General features: G+C 40.9%; 1 protein-coding gene across 3 annotated transcripts; it reads left to right on the forward strand.

The window, feature by feature from the left end:
- The first annotated feature begins 1,872 nt into the window (after positions 1–1,872).
- On the forward strand, positions 1,873–19,194 carry LOC120918710 (gastric inhibitory polypeptide). 3 transcript variants are annotated; one of them, XM_040330416.1, is made up of 7 exons: positions 1,873–1,988; positions 3,979–4,074; positions 7,774–7,865; positions 10,690–10,836; positions 14,016–14,150; positions 16,424–16,501; positions 19,036–19,194. In XM_040330416.1, the coding sequence occupies exons 3-7, from the start codon at positions 7,789–7,791 to the stop codon at positions 19,043–19,045; spliced, it is 447 nt and encodes a 148-aa protein (XP_040186350.1). In that variant the 5' UTR covers positions 1,873–1,988; positions 3,979–4,074; positions 7,774–7,788; the 3' UTR covers positions 19,046–19,194. The 3 variants fall into 3 exon arrangements, with proteins under 3 accessions (XP_040186350.1, XP_040186352.1, XP_040186349.1); XM_040330418.1 differs by having other exon boundaries at positions 1,873–1,965; XM_040330415.1 differs by lacking the exons at positions 1,873–1,988; positions 3,979–4,074 and adding an exon at positions 6,884–6,970.
- The last annotated feature ends 419 nt before the right edge of the window (positions 19,195–19,613 follow it).

Below are 19,613 nucleotides of genomic sequence, written 5' to 3' on the forward strand. Positions count from 1 at the left end.
CATCAATTGCTGCCAGTTTGCCCCCTCAAAAACTGACAGATGACTCCTTCCCCCGTCGTTCAGCACTTACCTTTCTCGGGTCAGCCATCTTCCCTCCATGCTCCCGCGATGTCTTCTCCTGAGTCCCGCCCTCAATATCGCTTCAGGCAATAAGGTTACCGGTAACCAGACCCGGTGAACCTGATTGGCTGAGACGCGTGTCAGTGTTAACCAGGGAACGCACAGCATGTGTGTCCCCTGGTTAACTATTTGGAAGCCGATTAGAGTAGGGTGACCAGACATCCCCAGTTTCAGGGGACAGTCCCCTGATTGAGGACACTGTCCCCGGACCAAGTCTGTCCCTGGTTTTGTCCCCAGATTGGATTTAGTAGGGGACAGGGGCAATTTCAAAGACAGTCAGTGCAGAATTAAAATAAAAAAATTATAATTACACCCCCCCCCCGCTCCGCCGTGCGTACTAGCATAGGGGGGTTGTATTTTTCCCATTATCTGTGCCCCCTTCTGATGATCATGTGCTGGTTGGAGCGGAGGGAATATTTCTTCAGTTTCGGGCGCATGCCCATTCAGCTCCGCTCGCATGTTCTTCTGCCATGGCTCAAATCCTGGCCAGCCACCTGCTTATCTCCTTGCCTTCCCTGGCAGAGTGATCTTCCTCCGCTCCCCATCCAGTAGTAGCCAGGGCCCGAAGAGTAAGACTTGAGAGGCTGTGAGGCGGGTGGAGACGAGCAGAGAGTCGTTGATTGTTACCATTACTAGTAAAGAAAAAATATGTCCCCGGATTTCATTTTAAAAATCTGGTCACCTTAGATTAGAGCCAACAGGCTGTAATCGAGAAGCCTATCAGAGCCGCTGGCTCTGATAGACACTTCCAAAAAGCAACAAACTGCTGTTATTCAGATGGCTGGCGCTCACCAGGGGGCCGGCCATCTGAATAGTGGGCGGCAGCGGTGACGGCGACAATATATAGATTCATACAATGCATGAATCTATGTATTGTAGACTTGAGTGACAGCGCAGGGACAGAGGGGGCGACGCTCCTGTGCCCACTATGGGCGCACCGCCGCTGCTTGACACAACAGGTACATTGGTGCCGCACGCTGAATACGCAGTTCTAATGGCCATTGTACACTGTACATTCTCTTTACAATCTTCTGGTACTGTACACTCAGGTAGGACCAGTGGTTGATATACTTAAAGAAGACATAACAGTGTGTGTTGCCAACATAAGACCATAACAAGAAGGAATAAAATAAAAAATCACAAGTGATATCACTGCAGGTTTAATCCTTATTTATTCCAACTTCATTCAGTTTACAATCTTTTTTCCCAGTTACTTTTTACTGTTTGTCATTCCAAAAAAAAAAAAATAGAAGCAACATGTTATAGTTGGAGAACAGAATAAAAGACACAAAAGAATGTTAAACAGACAAATAAAAGAAGGCCTGCATTGTGCTGAAGTCTGCTTCCTGGTTTTAGAATAAAAAAGGATTAAAAAGATGAATACCAAAGTAAAATGCATTCATGTGCACACATGCTTATCCCTGAATCAAAGGAGTTGTTTCTAAAGTGTAATATCTTCTCAAGTTTTTTATTGAAGGTAAAGAAAATTCAGAATTCCATATAACATGCATATACTTTCTACCTGCACAGGGCACTGTGCCCTAGAAAAATGCAAGCCATGATACACCTTTGAGGTTGTGCCCATGCAGGCTATTCAGGTTTGGATGGTTGGACAGCTATGCATGATGGTCCGTGATTCATTGGTTTTATGATATACAAGCTTATCAAGTTATTTTTTAAGTATATTACTTTTATGTAATAAAGGTATATTAAAGATCACATTGATGTGCTCTCTTTTTGTTTTATTTTTAGTATTACTGAGGATTTTCCAACCCTGGAGAAAGCTACAATGCTCTGGATCCCTTTCCATATTTGGCGGCTCTGTGAGGAATACTCTCTCTTTGGGTATTGCCATTTGCCCATCTTTGGTATAATTTTTATGCTTGTGTGCAGATGATATTTGCTTTTTTTTTTACTTCTATATACTGTAATTACAGTAGAGTTACAAATAAACGTCAAATAGTTAAATCTTGTTTATCACCTTAAATTTTCCTATTCTGGGGTTGAAGTTAAAATAAACTTAAAGCGGAGTTCCGGACACAATTTCACTTTTTAAATATAAATACCCCTGTAATACACAAGCTTAATGTATTCTTGTAAAGTTAGTCTGTAAACTAAGGTCCGTTTTGTTAGGTTGTTACAGCATTTAGACACTTTATAAAATAGAAATTGACTGGGGCCATCTTAAGTGTGGGCATCATGAAGCCAGACTGTATGACTTCCTGGATTTCAGCCTTGAAAATCTTGCACATGCTCAGTGCTGCACAAGCAGTGTCAGATCAGGTTTCAGCACCTGTGCTGTCCAAGTCACATGATTCTTTGAGACTGGGGAGTGCACAGACTTCTGGAAAGTTACACCCACTACATTCCCAGGAGTCTGTGCGGTGTAGGTTAGGAAGCATTAAGCACCTAGGTGCAGGAAGTGGGAAGATTAACTATTCTGCCTAGCAACAACACTTTGAAGGCATCTAAAAAAAAAAAAAAAAATTCGTAAAGGACTAATGACATTTTTTTAAAACTACTGATGTAATGTTATATTTATGGGTGGAACTCCACTTTAACACCACAGTGTAGTGTAGTTATCTATATGGAAAGGGAGGATAGAAGACATACTATTTTTGCTTGGCCCTTTCCTATGCAGGTAGACTTGTTCAATTTTGGGGTTGGTCCCCAATGTAAGATCTGGAAGGAGGGAGAGGTATTTTTTTTAGCTCACCAAGATAAGAGGGTATTTTGGGATTGCAGAGATCCGCATTTACAGATTCTCAATAGGTGTGTTTTATTATTTTGTAAAAAAAAGTTTTCATTGTGGATGGAAAAGTATGTAAGGTTTATCAAATTGTAGGTCCACCTAATCTTCTGTCCTAGTTTTTAAAAAAAAAACACAGCTATAATATCTACAGTGTAGTAGAAAATATATTTACTACAATGCTGTGTACTCACGATCGGAATTTCCAACAAGAAAAGTTCCATGTGAGCTTTTGGTCAGAAATTCCGATCGTGTATAGGCCCCAACAGACTTTTTCTGTCGGAATTTCCGACAGCAAAAATCTGAGAGCTGGTTCTCAAATTTTCAGACGGGAAAAGTTCTTGTCGGAAATACCTATCGTCTGTATGCAATTCCGATGCACAAAAAAAACACGCATGCTCGGAATCAAGTCAACGCATTCTCGGAATCGTTGAATTTATTTTTTCTCGGCTCGTCGTAGTGTTGTACGTCACCGCGTTCTTGACGGTTGGAATTTTGTGTGACCGTGTGTATTCAACACAAGTTTGAGACAAAATTCCGTCTGAAAAAAAACCTTGGTTTTCTTGTCGAAATTCCCGATCGTGTGAATGCGCCATTAGTTTTTGGCATGTGTTCCCTGTCCAAGCAGAGCCATCTAAAAATCCATAAAGTATATATTTTTTTTTGACAAAACAAGAAAGGTTGTACCAGGGTGCCAATTCAATATGGATAGCCATGCAATGTCCCACAAGCAGTTTTGTGTGTTGAAATAACGCATAGTAAAACATGCACTACGGCAACACCCAAGTAAATTTAGCCTAAGTGAATGTCTAGATATTATTCAGTTTCTGTACTCGTAACTCTCCATGCACACCATCTCTATATAATCTGCGTCTTATGTCCATAAACCTCTAAAGTAATAAAAAATTGTTTGTTATCTGACCAATGGAGAAAAAATATCTAGTACTAGTTGATTATGTTTCCTTTTTAACAAGTGCCCTCCATTAACACTCTTACCATTTGCTCGTTTACATTAGCCCAATTACTGCAAATAATACTTAACCTTTTGTGGTAGATTGACTCAACTGTCCCTAATGAAGCAAGAATAATGAGTTTTCTTTCGTTTATAGCCAGCATGTTCCTGGGCAACCAATGGGACGGACCCACTGAGTATATAAAGTTTTGCTCCTCAATAGGTGGGCCAGAAGAATAGGACATCTCCAAAGGTAAGTACTTGGTGTCCATGTTATTTATTACCATGCATTTTCACATGAAAAAACTTTCATTTCTTAGGCCACAAAATGTATCTGTAATTTTGTACAGTAAACTTTTCATGACAAAACACTTTATGGCATGCTGTGGTCCACTAAGACAGAAGATGAATTTAGATGTCCTAACTGTGTCCCCGGAAATAAGTATGCAATGTTGGCAGCTATGATATAACATAATATAATATATTAATATTCATATACTTATGTTGTTTTTATTCCTAGCTGTACAAGATGGATCTATCTATTCATTTTAGAAACTTAAGACCCGGTTCACACTGGGGCGACACGTCAGGCGGCTCAGCCGCCTGACGAGTCGTGTCCCACTGAATGCAATGGAACCGTTCTAATAGGAGCGACGCAAGTCGCTCCAACTTAAAAAAAGGTTCCTGTACGACGTCGGGGCGGCTCTGGGCGACCTGCATTGATTTCTATACAGAAGTCGTTTTGCAAAACGCCTCTGAAGTCGTCCTCAGGACGACTTGCAGAGTCGCCCCCGAAGTCGTGCCGCTGCAGTGTGAACCGACTCTGAGGGCCAGATTCACAAAAGAGATACGATGGCGTATCTCCTGATACGCCGTCGTATCTCTGTGTTAGGGCCGTCCTAACTATGCGACTGATTCATAAAATCAGTTACGCATAGCTAGCCCTAAGATCCGACAGGTGTAATTGAATTACACTGTCGGATCTTAAGGATGCAATTCTAGGCCGGCCGCTAGGTGGCGAGGCCATTGCGGTCGGCATAGAATATACAAATGAATACTTACGGTGATCCCCGAACGTCCGAGCTGCCCGTCGATCTAACTGTACGTTGTTTCCGTCGAGTTACGCCGCGTAAAATTAGGACTACCTCCTAGGTGTCCTAAGCCATGTTAAGTATGGCCGTCGTTCCCGCGTCGAAATTTAAAAAACAACGTCGTTTGCGTAAGTCGTCCGTGAATGGCGCTGGACGCCATTTACGTTAACGTCAAAACAAATGACGTCCGTGCGACGTCATTTAGCGCAATGCACGTCGGGTGATTTACCCGACGGAGCATGCGCAGTATGTTCGGCGCGGGAACACTCCTAATTTAAATGGTGCCCGCCCCATTTGAATTGGGCGGGCTTGCGCCGAGCGCATTTACGATACACCGCCGCAAGTTTACAGGTAAGAGTTCTGAGAATCAGGCACTTACGCTGTAAACCTGCGGCGGTGTAACGTAAATCACATACGTTACGCTGCCCAGGAGCAACGTAATTCTATGTGAATCTTGCCCTAAATGCTTAGATACTCTTAAAAGAAGAAAAACGTTTTTTTTTTTGTTAATTGGTTACACTACACCCCCCAGGCAGATAACCTTTAAGAATATATAAGGAATCTACACATAAGTTGGGGGACACTATCAATTAGTATAGAGCTAGATGCATGTCATGGATGCAATATTTTAAAATTCTTGGTGGAGGCATATCCACAAAGGCATTTAACAAGATGGTAGGTGATCAAAGTAGTCAATCTGTTTTAGGGGCATAACACCTAAAATTGATGCAAACCGTAGCAAACAGTAGCTGATCATTTTGGACCCCTACCCTTTTTTACTGACTTTTTATCTAAACCAGGGTTCCTCCAGGTGTTACTACGGGTTCCTTGAGCAATGAGCAATTTCTGCCTCTCACATAAGTTCCCACTGACACCATTGATCTGTTTAGCTATCTGTAAGGGGGTAATTCTTCATAATGTTCACAAGTGTAAGTAGCATTCTTCCCATTGACCATACAGTTTTTGATACAGTAATTTTACAGTGATTTCTGAACCTCCACCACAGCTATTACCTTTTGTTCCACTTGACCCTTCCTTTTAGGACCCTCTGATTCCTCCTGTATTGGATTGGATTGTAACTGTACTGTCCGCCCCCATGTTGTAAAGCGATGCGCAAACTGTTGGTGCTATATAAATCCTGTATAATAATAATAATAATTTTAGCAGGGGTTCCTTTATATTGAAAAGGTTGAGAAACGCAGAGCTAAAACATATTTAAAAAAAGCAATATCAATATGCAGCTCCAGAAACCTTCCAGTTTCCTGTACCAGAACACAGCCACGGCAGAAGGTCACATGAGCTCTGTCAGATAGTGATATCCTAACAGAACCATTGATCCTGCCTCAGATTCCATCCCCAGTCAGAGAGAACAGCAAGCAGTGTAAAATAGGTTAGCCTTTAGTGTTGGGTTTAGGCCCATTTGGAAAATACATTTTGTCGCATTGCATCTCTCAACAAAATAATAGTTGCCCAATTACTCTAAAGCAGGGGTCTCAAACTAGCGGCCCTCCAGCTGTTGCAGAACTACTAGTCCCATGAGGCATTGCAAAGCTGACAGTTACAAGCATGACTCCCACAGGCAGAGGTTTGAGATCCGGCTCAGCTAAGTATAAGGGGGGGGGGGGCATTCTAACAACAGAAGAATTTTTGCCCTAATGCAGATAATGCATTAAGGTAAAAAGCTTAAACCTTTAGAACCACTTTAAGATACTCCATTTAATAAAAACACTTTTCCGGATGCTGTTTATATCCTTATTCCCACAGACACCTGTGTTGCAGTTCATAGGCGCTACTACAAACTCTGTAGAGATGAATAGGAGATCCCAAACCTGTACAGAATATTTAGTATGATATTACACCTGCACTTCAAGAATCACATCACCTAAAATTCATATTTCCGTTTTTAGTAGTTGCTAGAGAGTTAAGCTATCTAACAGCTTCTTAAATCTGTCACACACTCTGGTAACAAGATCTCTGCAATTCCAGTAGGAACACATGCCACAGAAGGAGCGCGGCAGAGGGCCAGGCAGGGTAAAGCAGGTCTCTGGTGTATCTGAGGTCAGTCTTTGGGTATACTAGATAGATTGGTTGTAGAGGGAACAAGCTTTTTAGTATAAAAAGTAAACATGTACAATAAAAAGGTACAACAAACTAATTCTTCGGTAGAGTTGGCCAAAGAAATAAATCAAATTGATTTGAATTGCTTGTAAGTGGGACCGCATTTTACGCCTAGAGATACTCTGCCTGTGCTCTAGCACTGAATAAGTTCCCAGATGTCTGTACACACGATCAGTCCATCCGATGAGAATGGTCCGAAGGACCGTTGTCATCGGTTAAACGATGAAGCTGACTGATGGTCTGATGTGCCTACACACCATAGGTTAAATAACCGATCGTGTCAGAACGCAGTGACGTAAAACACAACGACGTGCTGAAAAAAATGAAGTTCAATGCTTCCAAGCATGCATCGACTTGATTCTGAGCATGTGCGTGTTTTTAACCGATGCTTTTGCATACTAACGATCTGTTTTGACCTATCGGTTAGGCGTCCATCGGTTAAAGTTTAAAGCAAGTTCTCATTTTTTTGACCGAAGGATAACTGACCGATGGGGCCCACACATCTGTTTTGACCGATCGTGTGTACGCGGCCTAACTCTACTGATCCCCTAGGACCAATACTACTTTAAGAAAATAGGCTGAAGAGGAAAGATGATCAATAGGAAAACATTTAAATTTGGTAACCCAATTATATAAAATGATTTGAAGCATAAGAAACAAACTCATCTTTACCAATTAGTATATAAAAGAAGGTAAATGCTTTCTTTCTTCTTTTTTTTATAATTTTTTTCTTTTTTTTACAGCTGACAAAAAAGAAAATGATTCCAAAATATTTTGCCCTCTTCTTCACTATATTAGTCATTCATACTGCAAAAGGTGAAGAAACTAATATAAGGTAACAGAGAAGTTCTAATTCCATTGTATAATTATTGAACATTATGGTCTAATTAAATTGTAACAAGAGGTTTTATGTATTGCTTGTAACAACCAATAAAAGTCTTGCTTTCATTGTACTAGTGTACTAGAAAATGTACCTAATTTATATGGTTCCTAGAGAAAAAAGGGAAGGCAAATAAATGTACACTCTTAGCTAGATTCACGTAGGGCGGCGTATGTTTGAGCCGGCGTAGCGTATCGTATTTACGATACACCGCCGTAAGTTAGAGAGGCAAGTGCTGTATTCACAAAGCACTTGCGTCCTAAGTTACGGCGGTGTAGCGTAAATGTGCCGGCCTAAGCGCGCCTAATTCAAATTGTAAAGAGGTAGGCGTGTTTTATGCTAATGAATCGTGACCCGATGTGATTGATGTTTTTTACGAACGGCGCATGCGCTGTCCGTGGACATATCCCAGTGCACATGCTCCAAATTACGCCGCAAAGACTTATAGGTTTCGACGTGAACGTAAATTATGCCCAGCCCCATTTACGGGCGACTTGCGCAAACGATGTAAAAATTTCAAAATTCGACGTCCATACTTAACATTGGCTGGGCCAGCTTTTTGTTGGACTAACTTTACGCCTGAAAACGCCTTACGTAAACGACGTATCTTTACTGTGACGGGCAAGCGTACGTTCGTGAATAGGCGTATCTCGCTGATTTACGCATTCTAGGCGTAAATCAGCGTACACGCCCTTAGCGGCCGGCGTAAATAGTCAGCTAAGATACGACGGCGCCTGCCGTCGTATCTTAGCTACATTTAAGTGTATCTCAATTTGAGAATACACTTAAATGTACGACGGCGCAGATTCAGAGTTACGACGGCGTATCTACTGATACGCCGGCGTAAACCTCTCTGAATCTGGCTAATAGATAGTGCAAGTGATCTGGCAAATTACATTTTAAGTATACTTGTCATGTTTGGACAACATATAGGCAATAATGAACTTCCGCCATTCATTAAATATTTTCTTGGATACTAAATACATGGAATGGGATATCTGTTGTAAAATAACCACATCTGCCTGTATGTAGGGACAAAATATGAGCAATTCCATGTCTACCACCCTAAGTTTGGCTATCTGAATCTAAGACCAAATCAGACTGGACAATCTTGTAATTTTAAAAATAATTTTATTTATGAATTAATAATAAAGCATTTTGTGTTTGATGTGAAGGCTATTCGCACCACAACTTGAGGAATAGCAGAACATTTTTCAGTATACAGTATCTATTTACCCCATTCCTCAAGCACCCTAAACATGTTGGCCCAGATTCAAGAAGCACTTGCGCCCGCGCAACCATAGGTTGCGCGGCGCAAGGGCTTACTTGCTCCGGTGTAACGAGTGCTCCTGATTCAGGAACCTCGTTACACCGACTGCAGCCTAGGATGTGACAGACATAAGCCTCCTTATGCCTTCACATCCCAGGCTGCATTCTTGCGTTGGCCGCTAGGGGGCGCGGCCTTTGTGATCGGCGTATAGTATGCAAATTGCATACTACCACCGATTCACAAAAGTTGCGCGGGCCCTGCGCACGCAAGGTACGGAGTTTCCGTACGGCGACTTTAGCATAAGGCTGCTCCTGCTAATAGCAGGCGCAACCAATGCTAAAGTATAGCTACGCTTCCCCCTCGCGACGTTTAAATTTTACGTCGTTTACGTAAGTGAACCGTGAATGGCGCTGGACGCCATTCACGTTCACTTAGAAGCAAATTACGTCCTTGCGACGTCATTTGCCGCAATGCACGTCGGGAAAGTTTCCCGACGGAGCATGCGCTGTTCGCTCGGCGCGGGAGCGCGCCTAATTTAAATGATTCCCGCCCCCGGCGGGATCATTTACATTAGGCAGCCTTACGCCCGGCTGATTAACATATCGCCCGCGCAATTTACGGAGAGAAAAATTTTTGCTCTTTGCCCACGCAAATATTGCGCGATTCTACCTGAATCTGGGCCGTTATGTTTTCAGGATTTTCCTAATCTTGTCCAGGTGATCTAACCTATGCCCCTGGATCAGAAATGCTATTAGTGCAGGAAATCCTCAAAACCTGGGCCTCTTGGACATACTCGTAGACTGGAGCTGATAAACATTGTTATAGAATAATAGAGTAAATTATACAATAATAATTTGGTGTCACCTATTTATTGGCCACATGCAGGACATTGAAAAGTCTAGAATAGCGATGGCACGGTGTGTTGAGAAAGTTATTCACATACATAAAAGGTCACAAGCATCACCATCGGGCTTATTCAACTAGTCAGTGAAAATCAAAACGATTATATTCAAAATACAGTAGCTGAGAGCAACCTATCAGAAATCATATCTTAACTAACTAAAATAAAGTACTCTGAGATTTTACTGGCTTCTCTGGTCATTACACTTTGCTTATCATGTTGTTGTTTTCCATGGCTTATTCAACAGACCTTGATACTTGAAATTAGCATTAAAACACATTTGTTAACCATATCATATTAAACGCATAATTAATTATATAGATTTAATAATGATTATTGCATTAATGTAATAAGTATTTAGGCAACATTGTGCCCATTCACATATGGACATTAGCAGCAGAAAAAGTCAACATAATAAACGTCTTTATGCCCTGTATGACTCAAAAGCCAATGTATGGGGGCTCCTTTCCTATTCCAATGACATAAATATATTCATCCATCAGAGATGCAGAAGGGTCAGATAATGAATTTTATTGGACGCATTAAATATTTATTAATTTTTATTTACCTTTTAAGATGATTATGTCCCTTTCTCTAACCCTTTTCAGATCCCCAGCAAGCAGTGAGGATGCTCAGCCCATGCAGAGACGTTACTCAGAAGCCACTCTTGCCAGTGACTATAGCAGATCAGTCGATAACATGCTCAAAAAGAACTTTGTAGACTGGTTGCTGGGCAGAAGAGAGAAGAAAAGCCAGTATGTTAAGTACAAATCATTTGAGCACAATGTCTATAAACTGAAACTCGAACCTAAATATTATAAACACAAAAATATCTATATAAAAAAATACAAAATATAATTTATTAGGAGTAAGGAAGGGGGTGTGCCGGGATGTACCCTGCTGTTGCTAGACTTTATTGGCATGACATGAGACCAAACACACTTTTGGATAAAAAAATATGTCTAATTTTATTTATAACATTTTAAAATTTCAAGATGAATTAAAAATAAAAATCTGTTGTATTCTATTGTAATGCAATATGATAAACAAACAGCTTATAACACCTTCTAGTGTACATATATCACAAACTTGAGGTGTACTAAATAATTATATCCTCCAAGGGTCAACGTGTTTCGCTGGATTGCGTAGCTTCTTCAGGACCCATAGGTTAGGTATCATATTCTGCATGGTGTAATATAATTACAATATTAGTACAATTGACATACAGTGTATTTACGCTTTTGCATAATAATACCATCATATGGCCCTATCGCACTTACATCAACATATGGCAGAAAGACAGAGGCACTGAAATGTTAAAATGTTCTATATAAAATTATAAATATTTTTTTTATTCAATAGTGTGTTTTGTCTCATGTAATGCCAATAAAGTCCAGCAACAGCAGGGTAAATGCCAGCACCCCCCCCCCCCTTTCCTTTCTGATAATTAAATATGGATGTGACATGGGTAGAGGTCTTCCTTTGCTATATATTATGAGTGTAACAGTCAATTAATCAAGAAAGATAAATTATCACTAAAGCCATGTAGCAACTTTAACTGTGATCAATACTTTGCTGCAGAACTTAATCTTAAAACAAGCTAGTAAGTAGAGTTTGTTAAAAGAAACTTAGTAAGCCTTTGGAAATAAAAAGCATCTTACCCCACACTTCTGGCTGATTCCTAGTATTGGTAGGATTCCAAGAATGAAGATTGGTGCATGTTCAGAAATGTCATCACCAGTGGCTACCCAATAGACAAACAGAAAACACACCATACCCTGAAGAGGCATGGATAGAATACTAGGAAGTAACTCTGCCACAATGTGCAAGAGCCCCCAAAACTGGAGTTTAGCTCCACTTTAAAAAGTAATTTATCTGATGGAGGATAGAAAGGGTATAGAAACCCCCAAAGCCAAGGGCCTGGTGACATTGGAGTGGTAAGTCTTTAGGGGTCACCTCTGGAGAGGACGTAAGCGAGAGTTAGTTTATATTCTTGACATACCAGTCAATGTTTTTTGTTTGTTTTTTGTAAATGTTGTAGTTCTGCTTCAAGTATTTTTGTTCATGGTGTACTAGTAGGCACCCCAAAATGTGAAATTATATGATTGTAGACATTATAAAAAGTCAGATCAGGCATTCACATCTGACCATCTCTTACAGCTGAAACAATTTTTGGTAACATGGAATATTTAGAACAGGTGTATCATTTTTTTTCTTCTTTAACCTCCCTGGCGGTATGATTCTTTCCGAAAAAACATGCTGAAAGCGGTACCATTATTTGCAAGGAAATTTGGCGTTTTATATTGTAGGCCTGTAATTTTTAGAAATAACTCACTTAAATCTGACCAAACAAGATTCTAATAGGCATCCCGGGTATGACATTTTTTTAAAAACAAAATTATAAATTATAATATAATAAATAACTATAAATAATTATAACAAATAATAATATAATTATAATAAAAATTATTCAATAATGTAATCAAATCAAAATCACTGAAATTTGCTCAGTTGCAGAATTGTCATTGTCATTATTTTTTTTTTTTTATGACAAATTTCCCCACAAATCGCTATCGCACAATTCTGCAAGTGATTATAATTTATTATCGCTGTTTTCTAGCTGATCTAAAACTATTTTTGACATAAAGGGACACTTTTGGTTGCTATGGACAATCTACAGTTTGCAGGGAGAAAAAAAGGTTTTTATTATATAAAAGTACATGTAGGGCACTGGGCAGACCACTAGGGACAAGGGGGGTGTTTTTTTTACATACAGTACTGTAATCTATAAGATTACAGTATACTGTATGTATTGAGTTTGTTTACTTTTTTAAATTTGGCGCCGTTCTCCGTCCCCGTGCGTCGTAACGTCGCAGGGAACGGAGATCGGCGGCACAGGAGGACGCTGTGTGAATCGAGCGAGGTCCCGCTCGCTCACACAACGCGGTGGCATCGCTGGATCCAGGGACAAGGTAAGTAAACACTCCCTGTACATCCAGCGAGGCAAGCCCGAGTCTGACTCGGGGTTACCGATCCTAGCCCAAAAATCTCACCCCGAGTCAGACTCGGGAACACCGCCCAGGAGGTTAAGACATCCCTTCTTGGGATTTGTTTCAGATGCTACCTTATTTAACACTGAAGAAATACACTATTTTATATTTTGCGGTAACATAGATAGAAATTCCGGGCCAGATTCAGGTACATCTGCGTCGGCGTAACGTATTACATTTACGTTACACCGCCACAAGTTTTCCGCGCAAGTGCTTGATTCACAAAGCGTAAAGCCGTCCGGCGCAAGCCCGCCTAATTCAAATGGGGCTTGTATCATTTAAATAGGCGCGTTCCCGTGCCGAACATAATGCGCATGCTCTGTTTTGAAATTTCCCGCCGTGCTTTGCACAAAATGACGTCGCACCGACGTAATTTTTTGAACGGCGACGTGCGTTACGTCCTTTCCTATTCACCGACGACTTACGCAAAAAAAAAAATTCTAATTTGACGCGGGAACGACGGCCATACTTTAACATGGCTAGTCTAAATATAAGCCATTGAAATAGCAGTCGCAACTTGACGACGTAAGAGAATGCGACGACCGTGCGTACCTTCGTGGATCGCTATAAAACAGCTAATTAGCATACCCGACGCGGAAAATGACGCAAACTCCACCCAGCGGGCACCGAAGTATTGCATCCTAAGATCCGAAGGCGTACGAAGCCGTACGCCTGTCGGATCTTAGCCAAATGCCGTCATATCTTTGTTTGAGAATTCAAGATAAAGAAAGACGTGGCAAATTTGAAAGTACGCCGGCGTATCAGTAGATACGCCGGCGTACTCTCACTGTGAATCTGGCCCTCCTTCTCCAATATTGAATTTTATCTAGAGAAGCTTTGGTGATAATAGCCAGCAATAACTCTTACAATTGTTTCCTGTGTAGAAATATTTTGGATACCACCAAGAGGCAAGCTGAATTTCAGCTTCCTGATCTCAACATGATCAGAGACACAATGGACCAATTTGAAGTGAACAAGGACTTCACAACATGGCTACAGAATCAGAACCAACTAAATAGGTAATTCTGAAAAAATATATTGACATTTGTAAACATGCTGTAGGGACACCTCGAAACCACTATTATCCATGATGTGCTCATTCAGAATGAAGGCGTTATGTTCTCAGGGGGGCTGATTTACTAAAACTGGAGAGTACAGAATTTGGTTCTGCGGTGCATAGTAGCCAATTAGCTTCTGAGTTCAGCTTCTTCAATTGAGCTTTGACAAAAAAATGGAAACTGGTTTCTATGCACAGCTGCACCAGATTTTGCACTCTCCAGTTTCAGTAAATCAACCTCTTTATGTTCTAAAAATGTTGAAATACTTCACCCATACTGGTCAGGAATCCCAGGGTTCCTAGACAGGGTATACATTGGTTACAGTGTGCCCAGTAAGTTTATAGGTGATACTGGCAAATATGGTTGGAAATGTTATGTGGTGTATATAAGATAACATCTTGGCTTTGTTGAGGACTCTCAACAGGGAAATGCCTGGGAAATCCCCAGTCCAACTCTTCTCTTAGTAGACACTTCTTCCATATTAAATTGTTGTCTGTCTAATGTATTTAATAATCACCTTTTCTCCTTGATTATAGCTCTGTAAGATGATATAATGTATACAGACTGGAACAAAAAAAAGTTTAGTTCAGTTTAGAAACCTTTGGATTTCTGGTATGATGGGCTAGGGAAAAAGGGACCAAATAGCACTTTACTGAAGCACAGCAGAGCCTTCTAGAAAAACAGAAGGGCCTGGATTCACATACATCGGCGCATATTTATGCCGGCGTAGCGTATCGAATATACGCTACGCCGACGCAGCGCAGAGAGGCAAGCACAGTATTCACAAAGCACTTGCTCACAAATCTACGCTGGGTTTTGAAATCGTAAGTCGTCGTAAGTGGAAGTGGGCGTGAGCAATGTAAATGAGGCGTGACCCCATGCAAATGATGGGCCGAGCGCCATAAAGATACGAATAACGAACGGCAAGGAAACGGCTGTAAATCTTAGGGGTAGATCTGAAATGAGTGGAAGCTCTGCTGATTTTATCATCCAATCGTGTGCAAACTAAAATGCTGTTTTTTATTTCCCTTGCATGTCCCCCTCGGATCTACAGCGACTGCACTTTCAAGTGCACTTTCAGTGCAATTTCAAGTGCACTTTGCACTTGTAATTTGCACTTGTAGTGAAAAGTGGATTTGCCTTTAGTAAATAGCCCCCTAAAGCCGCGTACACATGATCAGTCCATCCGATGAGAACGGTCTGATGGACCATTTTCATCGGTTAACCGATGAAGCTGACTGATGGTCCGTCGCGCCTACACACCATCGGTTAAAAAAACAATCGTGTCAGAACGCTGTGACGTAAAACACAACGACGTGCTGAAAAAAACGAAGTTCAATGCTTCCAAGCATGTGTCGACTTGATTCTAAGCATGCGTGGATTTTTAACCGATGGTTGTGCCTACTAACAGTTTTGGCCTATCGGTTAGGAATCCATCGGTTAAAGCAAGTTGGCTTTTTTTTAACCGATGGTTAAATAACCTATGGGGCCCAGACACGATCGATTTTGACCGATGAAAACGGTCCATCAGACCATTGTCCTCTGCTTAACCTATCGTGTGTACGAGGCCTTAGTGTCATGCAGCTTCTTTTCTTTAGTTTATTAGGACCTGTGGAACCTCTTAGGCTGTGTACACACAGTCGATCCATCTGATGAGAATGGTCTGACGGATCATTTTCATCGGTTCACCGCTGAAGCAGACTGATGGTCTGATGTGCGTACACACCATCAGTTCAAAAAAACGATCGGGTCATAACGCGGTGACGTAAAACACACGACGTGCTGAAAAAAAGAAGTTCAATGTTTCCAAGCATGCGTCGACTTGATTCTGAGCATGCGTGAGTTTTGAACCGATGCTTTTGTGTACTAACCATCGGTTTGGACCTATTGGTCAGCGGTCCATCGGTTCGATTTTAAAGCAAGTTCTCTTATTTTTGTCCAAAGGACAAAAGACCGATGGGGCGTACACACGGACGGTTTGGACCGATGAAACTGAACTTCGGTCCGTTTTCATCGGTTTGGTCCGATGGTGTGTACGCGGCCTTAGTTTTGTCTTTAACAAAGCACATGAATGCAACCCTGACACCAACTGCCCCTTTCTGCTAGTGTGTCCCCGCTACAAGACATGGTCATAAAATGTGTACTCTCTTTATAAATTAAACAATTACTATTTTATTAAATCTGAATTGAAATCTCTTATTATAGTATTAATTGTTTTGTATGATTAATTGCAGCTTCCATGATGATGCTAAAGTAAAAATATGCCAGGAGACCATAGATATACTCATGGCAATGGATTTGTGCAAAGCTAGGTACGTTTTACTCCTACAAATTTTCTAAATGAATCTACTGACTAAAACCAAAAGCAGAGGTAAACAATACGTTGTATAGAATTGGAAGTTTGTAATTTTAATAATTAAAGTACATCTATAATCAAAATGTTGTTTGTTTTGGACAGAGAAGGAAATAGGCAAAAAAAAAAAAAACAGTTTTGCTGTCCAATGGTCATACATCAGTGCAGCTAGATTCACTATGGCAGTAAAATAATTATCTAATATAAAGTGAAAACATCCAATGATCTAGAACAGTGGTCTCCAAACTGTGGCCCTATGCTTACCTTTATCAGGTCCTTAGGGCACTATTCCTTCCACTGATAATAAGCCACTATTCCTTCTACTGACACCAACAATGGGGCAGAATTCCTGCCACTGGGGCATATTCTTAAATATCTGAGGCGGCGGAACATATGTCCTTTACGTTACCCCGCCGCAAGTTTAAGTGGCAAGTGCCTGATTCCCAAACCACTTACCTGTAAACTTGCGGCGGCGTCGCGTAAAGTCCACCCGCGCAAGCCCTCCTAATTCAAATGATCCTGGTAGGGGGCGTGGATCATTTAAATTAGGCGCGCTCCCGCGCCGATCGTAATGCGCATGCTCCGTCTGGTAAATTACCCGACGTGCATTGCGCTAAATGACGTCTCACGGACGTCATTTGTTTTGACTGTAACGTAAATGGCGTCCAGCGCCATTCACGGAAGACTTACGCAAACGACGTTAAATTTTCAAATTTCGACGCGGGATCTACGACCATACTTAACATTGAGTACGCCACCTAGGGGGCATCTTTATCTTTACGCCGCGTATCGCTTACGGAAACGACGTTAAAACACTACGGCGGGCAAGCGTACATTAGAGAATCGGCGTGACTAGTCCTTTGCATATTCTACGCTGACCGCCACCTAGCGGTCAGTGTAAATATTGCAGCCTAAGATACAACGGCGCAGGCCGTCGTATCTTAGGCATGTTTAAGTGTATCTCAGTTTGAGAATACACTTAAACATAGGATCGGACTTACGTCTGCGTATCTGCTGATACGCAGGCGTAAAGTATTTGAGAATATGGCCCACTGACATCAACAATGCGGAATTATTTTTCCCACTGACACCAACAATGGGGCACTATTCCTCCTACTGACACCAACGCTGGGGTTACATTTTATCCTTCTAAAAGCAAAGATGGGGCACTGTTTACTCCCACTGATGCCAGGACATGTTTCCCTGCCGCTGTCCACAGTCTGCCCCCTCTATAGTCTGAAGGACAATAAACCGTCCCTTTTTCTAGAAAGTTTGGAGGCCCCTGATCTCAAAAGTGAACTTTCCCCCAATAGGGGTTTTCTCGGCAGCACAAGTTTTAGAAAAATAGTAAGCGTGATTCGTAAAAATATGACATTTTATTAATAACAACCGTATCAGGATGACATTGACAATTAAAATATGAGCTCTGGTACAGAGGACTATAAAATCAATACATATGATGCAAACATAGTGTAATGCACAGCATTAAGAATCAACAAATGCCGGTAAACACATAAATCCTTGACGCGTTTCGACCCATCAGGGTCTTCTTCAGAAGGCAAGTTTGCTGTGAAAGAATTGCATTTCGATAAATCAAGCTTGTATTTTTAAAGAAAGCATATGTTTGCTAAAGTTAGTGAACATTCTAATGCATAGTTACCAATCACACTGTGTTGACATAAGTCTCATGACCAGAGATCCTCTAAAGGTCCTCACATAATCCCAAACGAAATCCCCCGGTCAATCGGTGTTACAGAGAACCATCCTACCCGCCCAATTCGTGGCTTGCAGGGAGTCACACTAGTATGAGCAAATTCCCACACCCGGGCCATGCATAGGGGGGAGGAAACGGAATGGAGAACCAACACCTGTGGCAAATCTGTGAGGATGTTATTAAAAATGATATTATGTGTTGCACAATGGTTGGATTAAAACATTGAAGCAAAATATTAATATTGATTAGTTTAGGATGGCCAGTACACATATGTTTCTCCCCATAGTGTCTTCCCTCTTCAGGAGGCCCATGATCTAGAACATTAAATTTAGGCAGAAGGTTGCCTGGTAACCAAACCCATGAAAATGTAAATTAAAAATTCCACAGCAGTAGCAGAGTTGCGTTTATTGAGCATCAACAGCATCAGTAGTCTTTAATGTCACTCCTTAGTATTCAGTTGGCCAAGCTCAGACTCAAAGCTGTCACAATAGTCTAGAGCTCACAATATTGTTGTATGGAATCTCCGCACACGCTTCTCATGACTCCATTGTAATCTTCCCTAATTATAGTAATAAGAATTAAAAAGCAAGGAGATCCCTGGATTGAACCCATTGTAAATTAGGGTGCTACTCATCTGGTGCACAAATATTAGACCCATTTACGGAGTCTCTTTAGTACACTTCTATGCTTGGATTTGGAGAAAGTCGATGTGAGGATCTTATCAAAGTAATACAGAAAGGTGATTTCTAATACAATAATTATTCTTTTTTTTCTTACAGATTCTCATAATTGTTTATGACATCGTTTATGACATCTTCTACATCAGACATCAGTATTTCTGACTTGATAGGCTGTGTTAATGTTTGAAGCCTTTACAGTGACAAGATTTATATATGTATGTAAACTGCAAACAATAAAATAAGTACATGAGTAACAAAGTGCATTCTGTCCTATTTCTGTAAAATATGGCATAAGGGGGAACAACACTACAAAATTTTACCTGGTAGGTGGTATGAAGCAGTAGCACATTGTATTACAAAAGTACCAAACAAAAGTCTTTGGTGGCCATTTTGTATAATTAGCCAAAAGATGCTATGTTGTATTAGCAGAAAAGCCAAAATACCAGAGGAGCGGTTTTGCCAGAAATACAGCAATATCATAGGTGCCATGTTACTAGAGACTAAATTACGAGGAGCACCATAAATGCCATGCTATTGGAATAGCTGTCTATTAGAAATTCCTAGCTACTAAGAATAAACTACCAGATGTATCCATAAATTGTCACTACTGCTGTGAATAAAAGTTGCCAAAACAATATGTGTTGTACTGCCACAGCAGATAGTCTGCTGTTTGATAT

Source organism: Rana temporaria, chromosome 12 (genome assembly GCF_905171775.1).
Source record: "Rana temporaria chromosome 12, aRanTem1.1, whole genome shotgun sequence".
In the NCBI taxonomy this organism is placed as follows: domain Eukaryota; kingdom Metazoa; phylum Chordata; class Amphibia; order Anura; family Ranidae; genus Rana; species Rana temporaria.

What these genes read in the sequence shown, in the direction of transcription:
- LOC120918710 (XM_040330415.1), top strand. Translation starts at nt 6,908, where the DNA reads ATGCCACAGAAGGAGCGCGGCAGAGGGCCAGGCAGGGTAAAGCAGGTC. An exon ending in GGTGAAGAAACTAATATAAG is followed by an intron (nt 7,866 to 10,689) that starts GTAACAGAGAAG and finishes AACCCTTTTCAG; the next exon opens with ATCCCCAGCAAGCAGTGAGG. An exon ending in AGAAGAGAGAAGAAAAGCCA is followed by an intron (nt 10,837 to 14,015) that starts GTATGTTAAGTA and finishes TTTCCTGTGTAG; the next exon opens with AAATATTTTGGATACCACCA.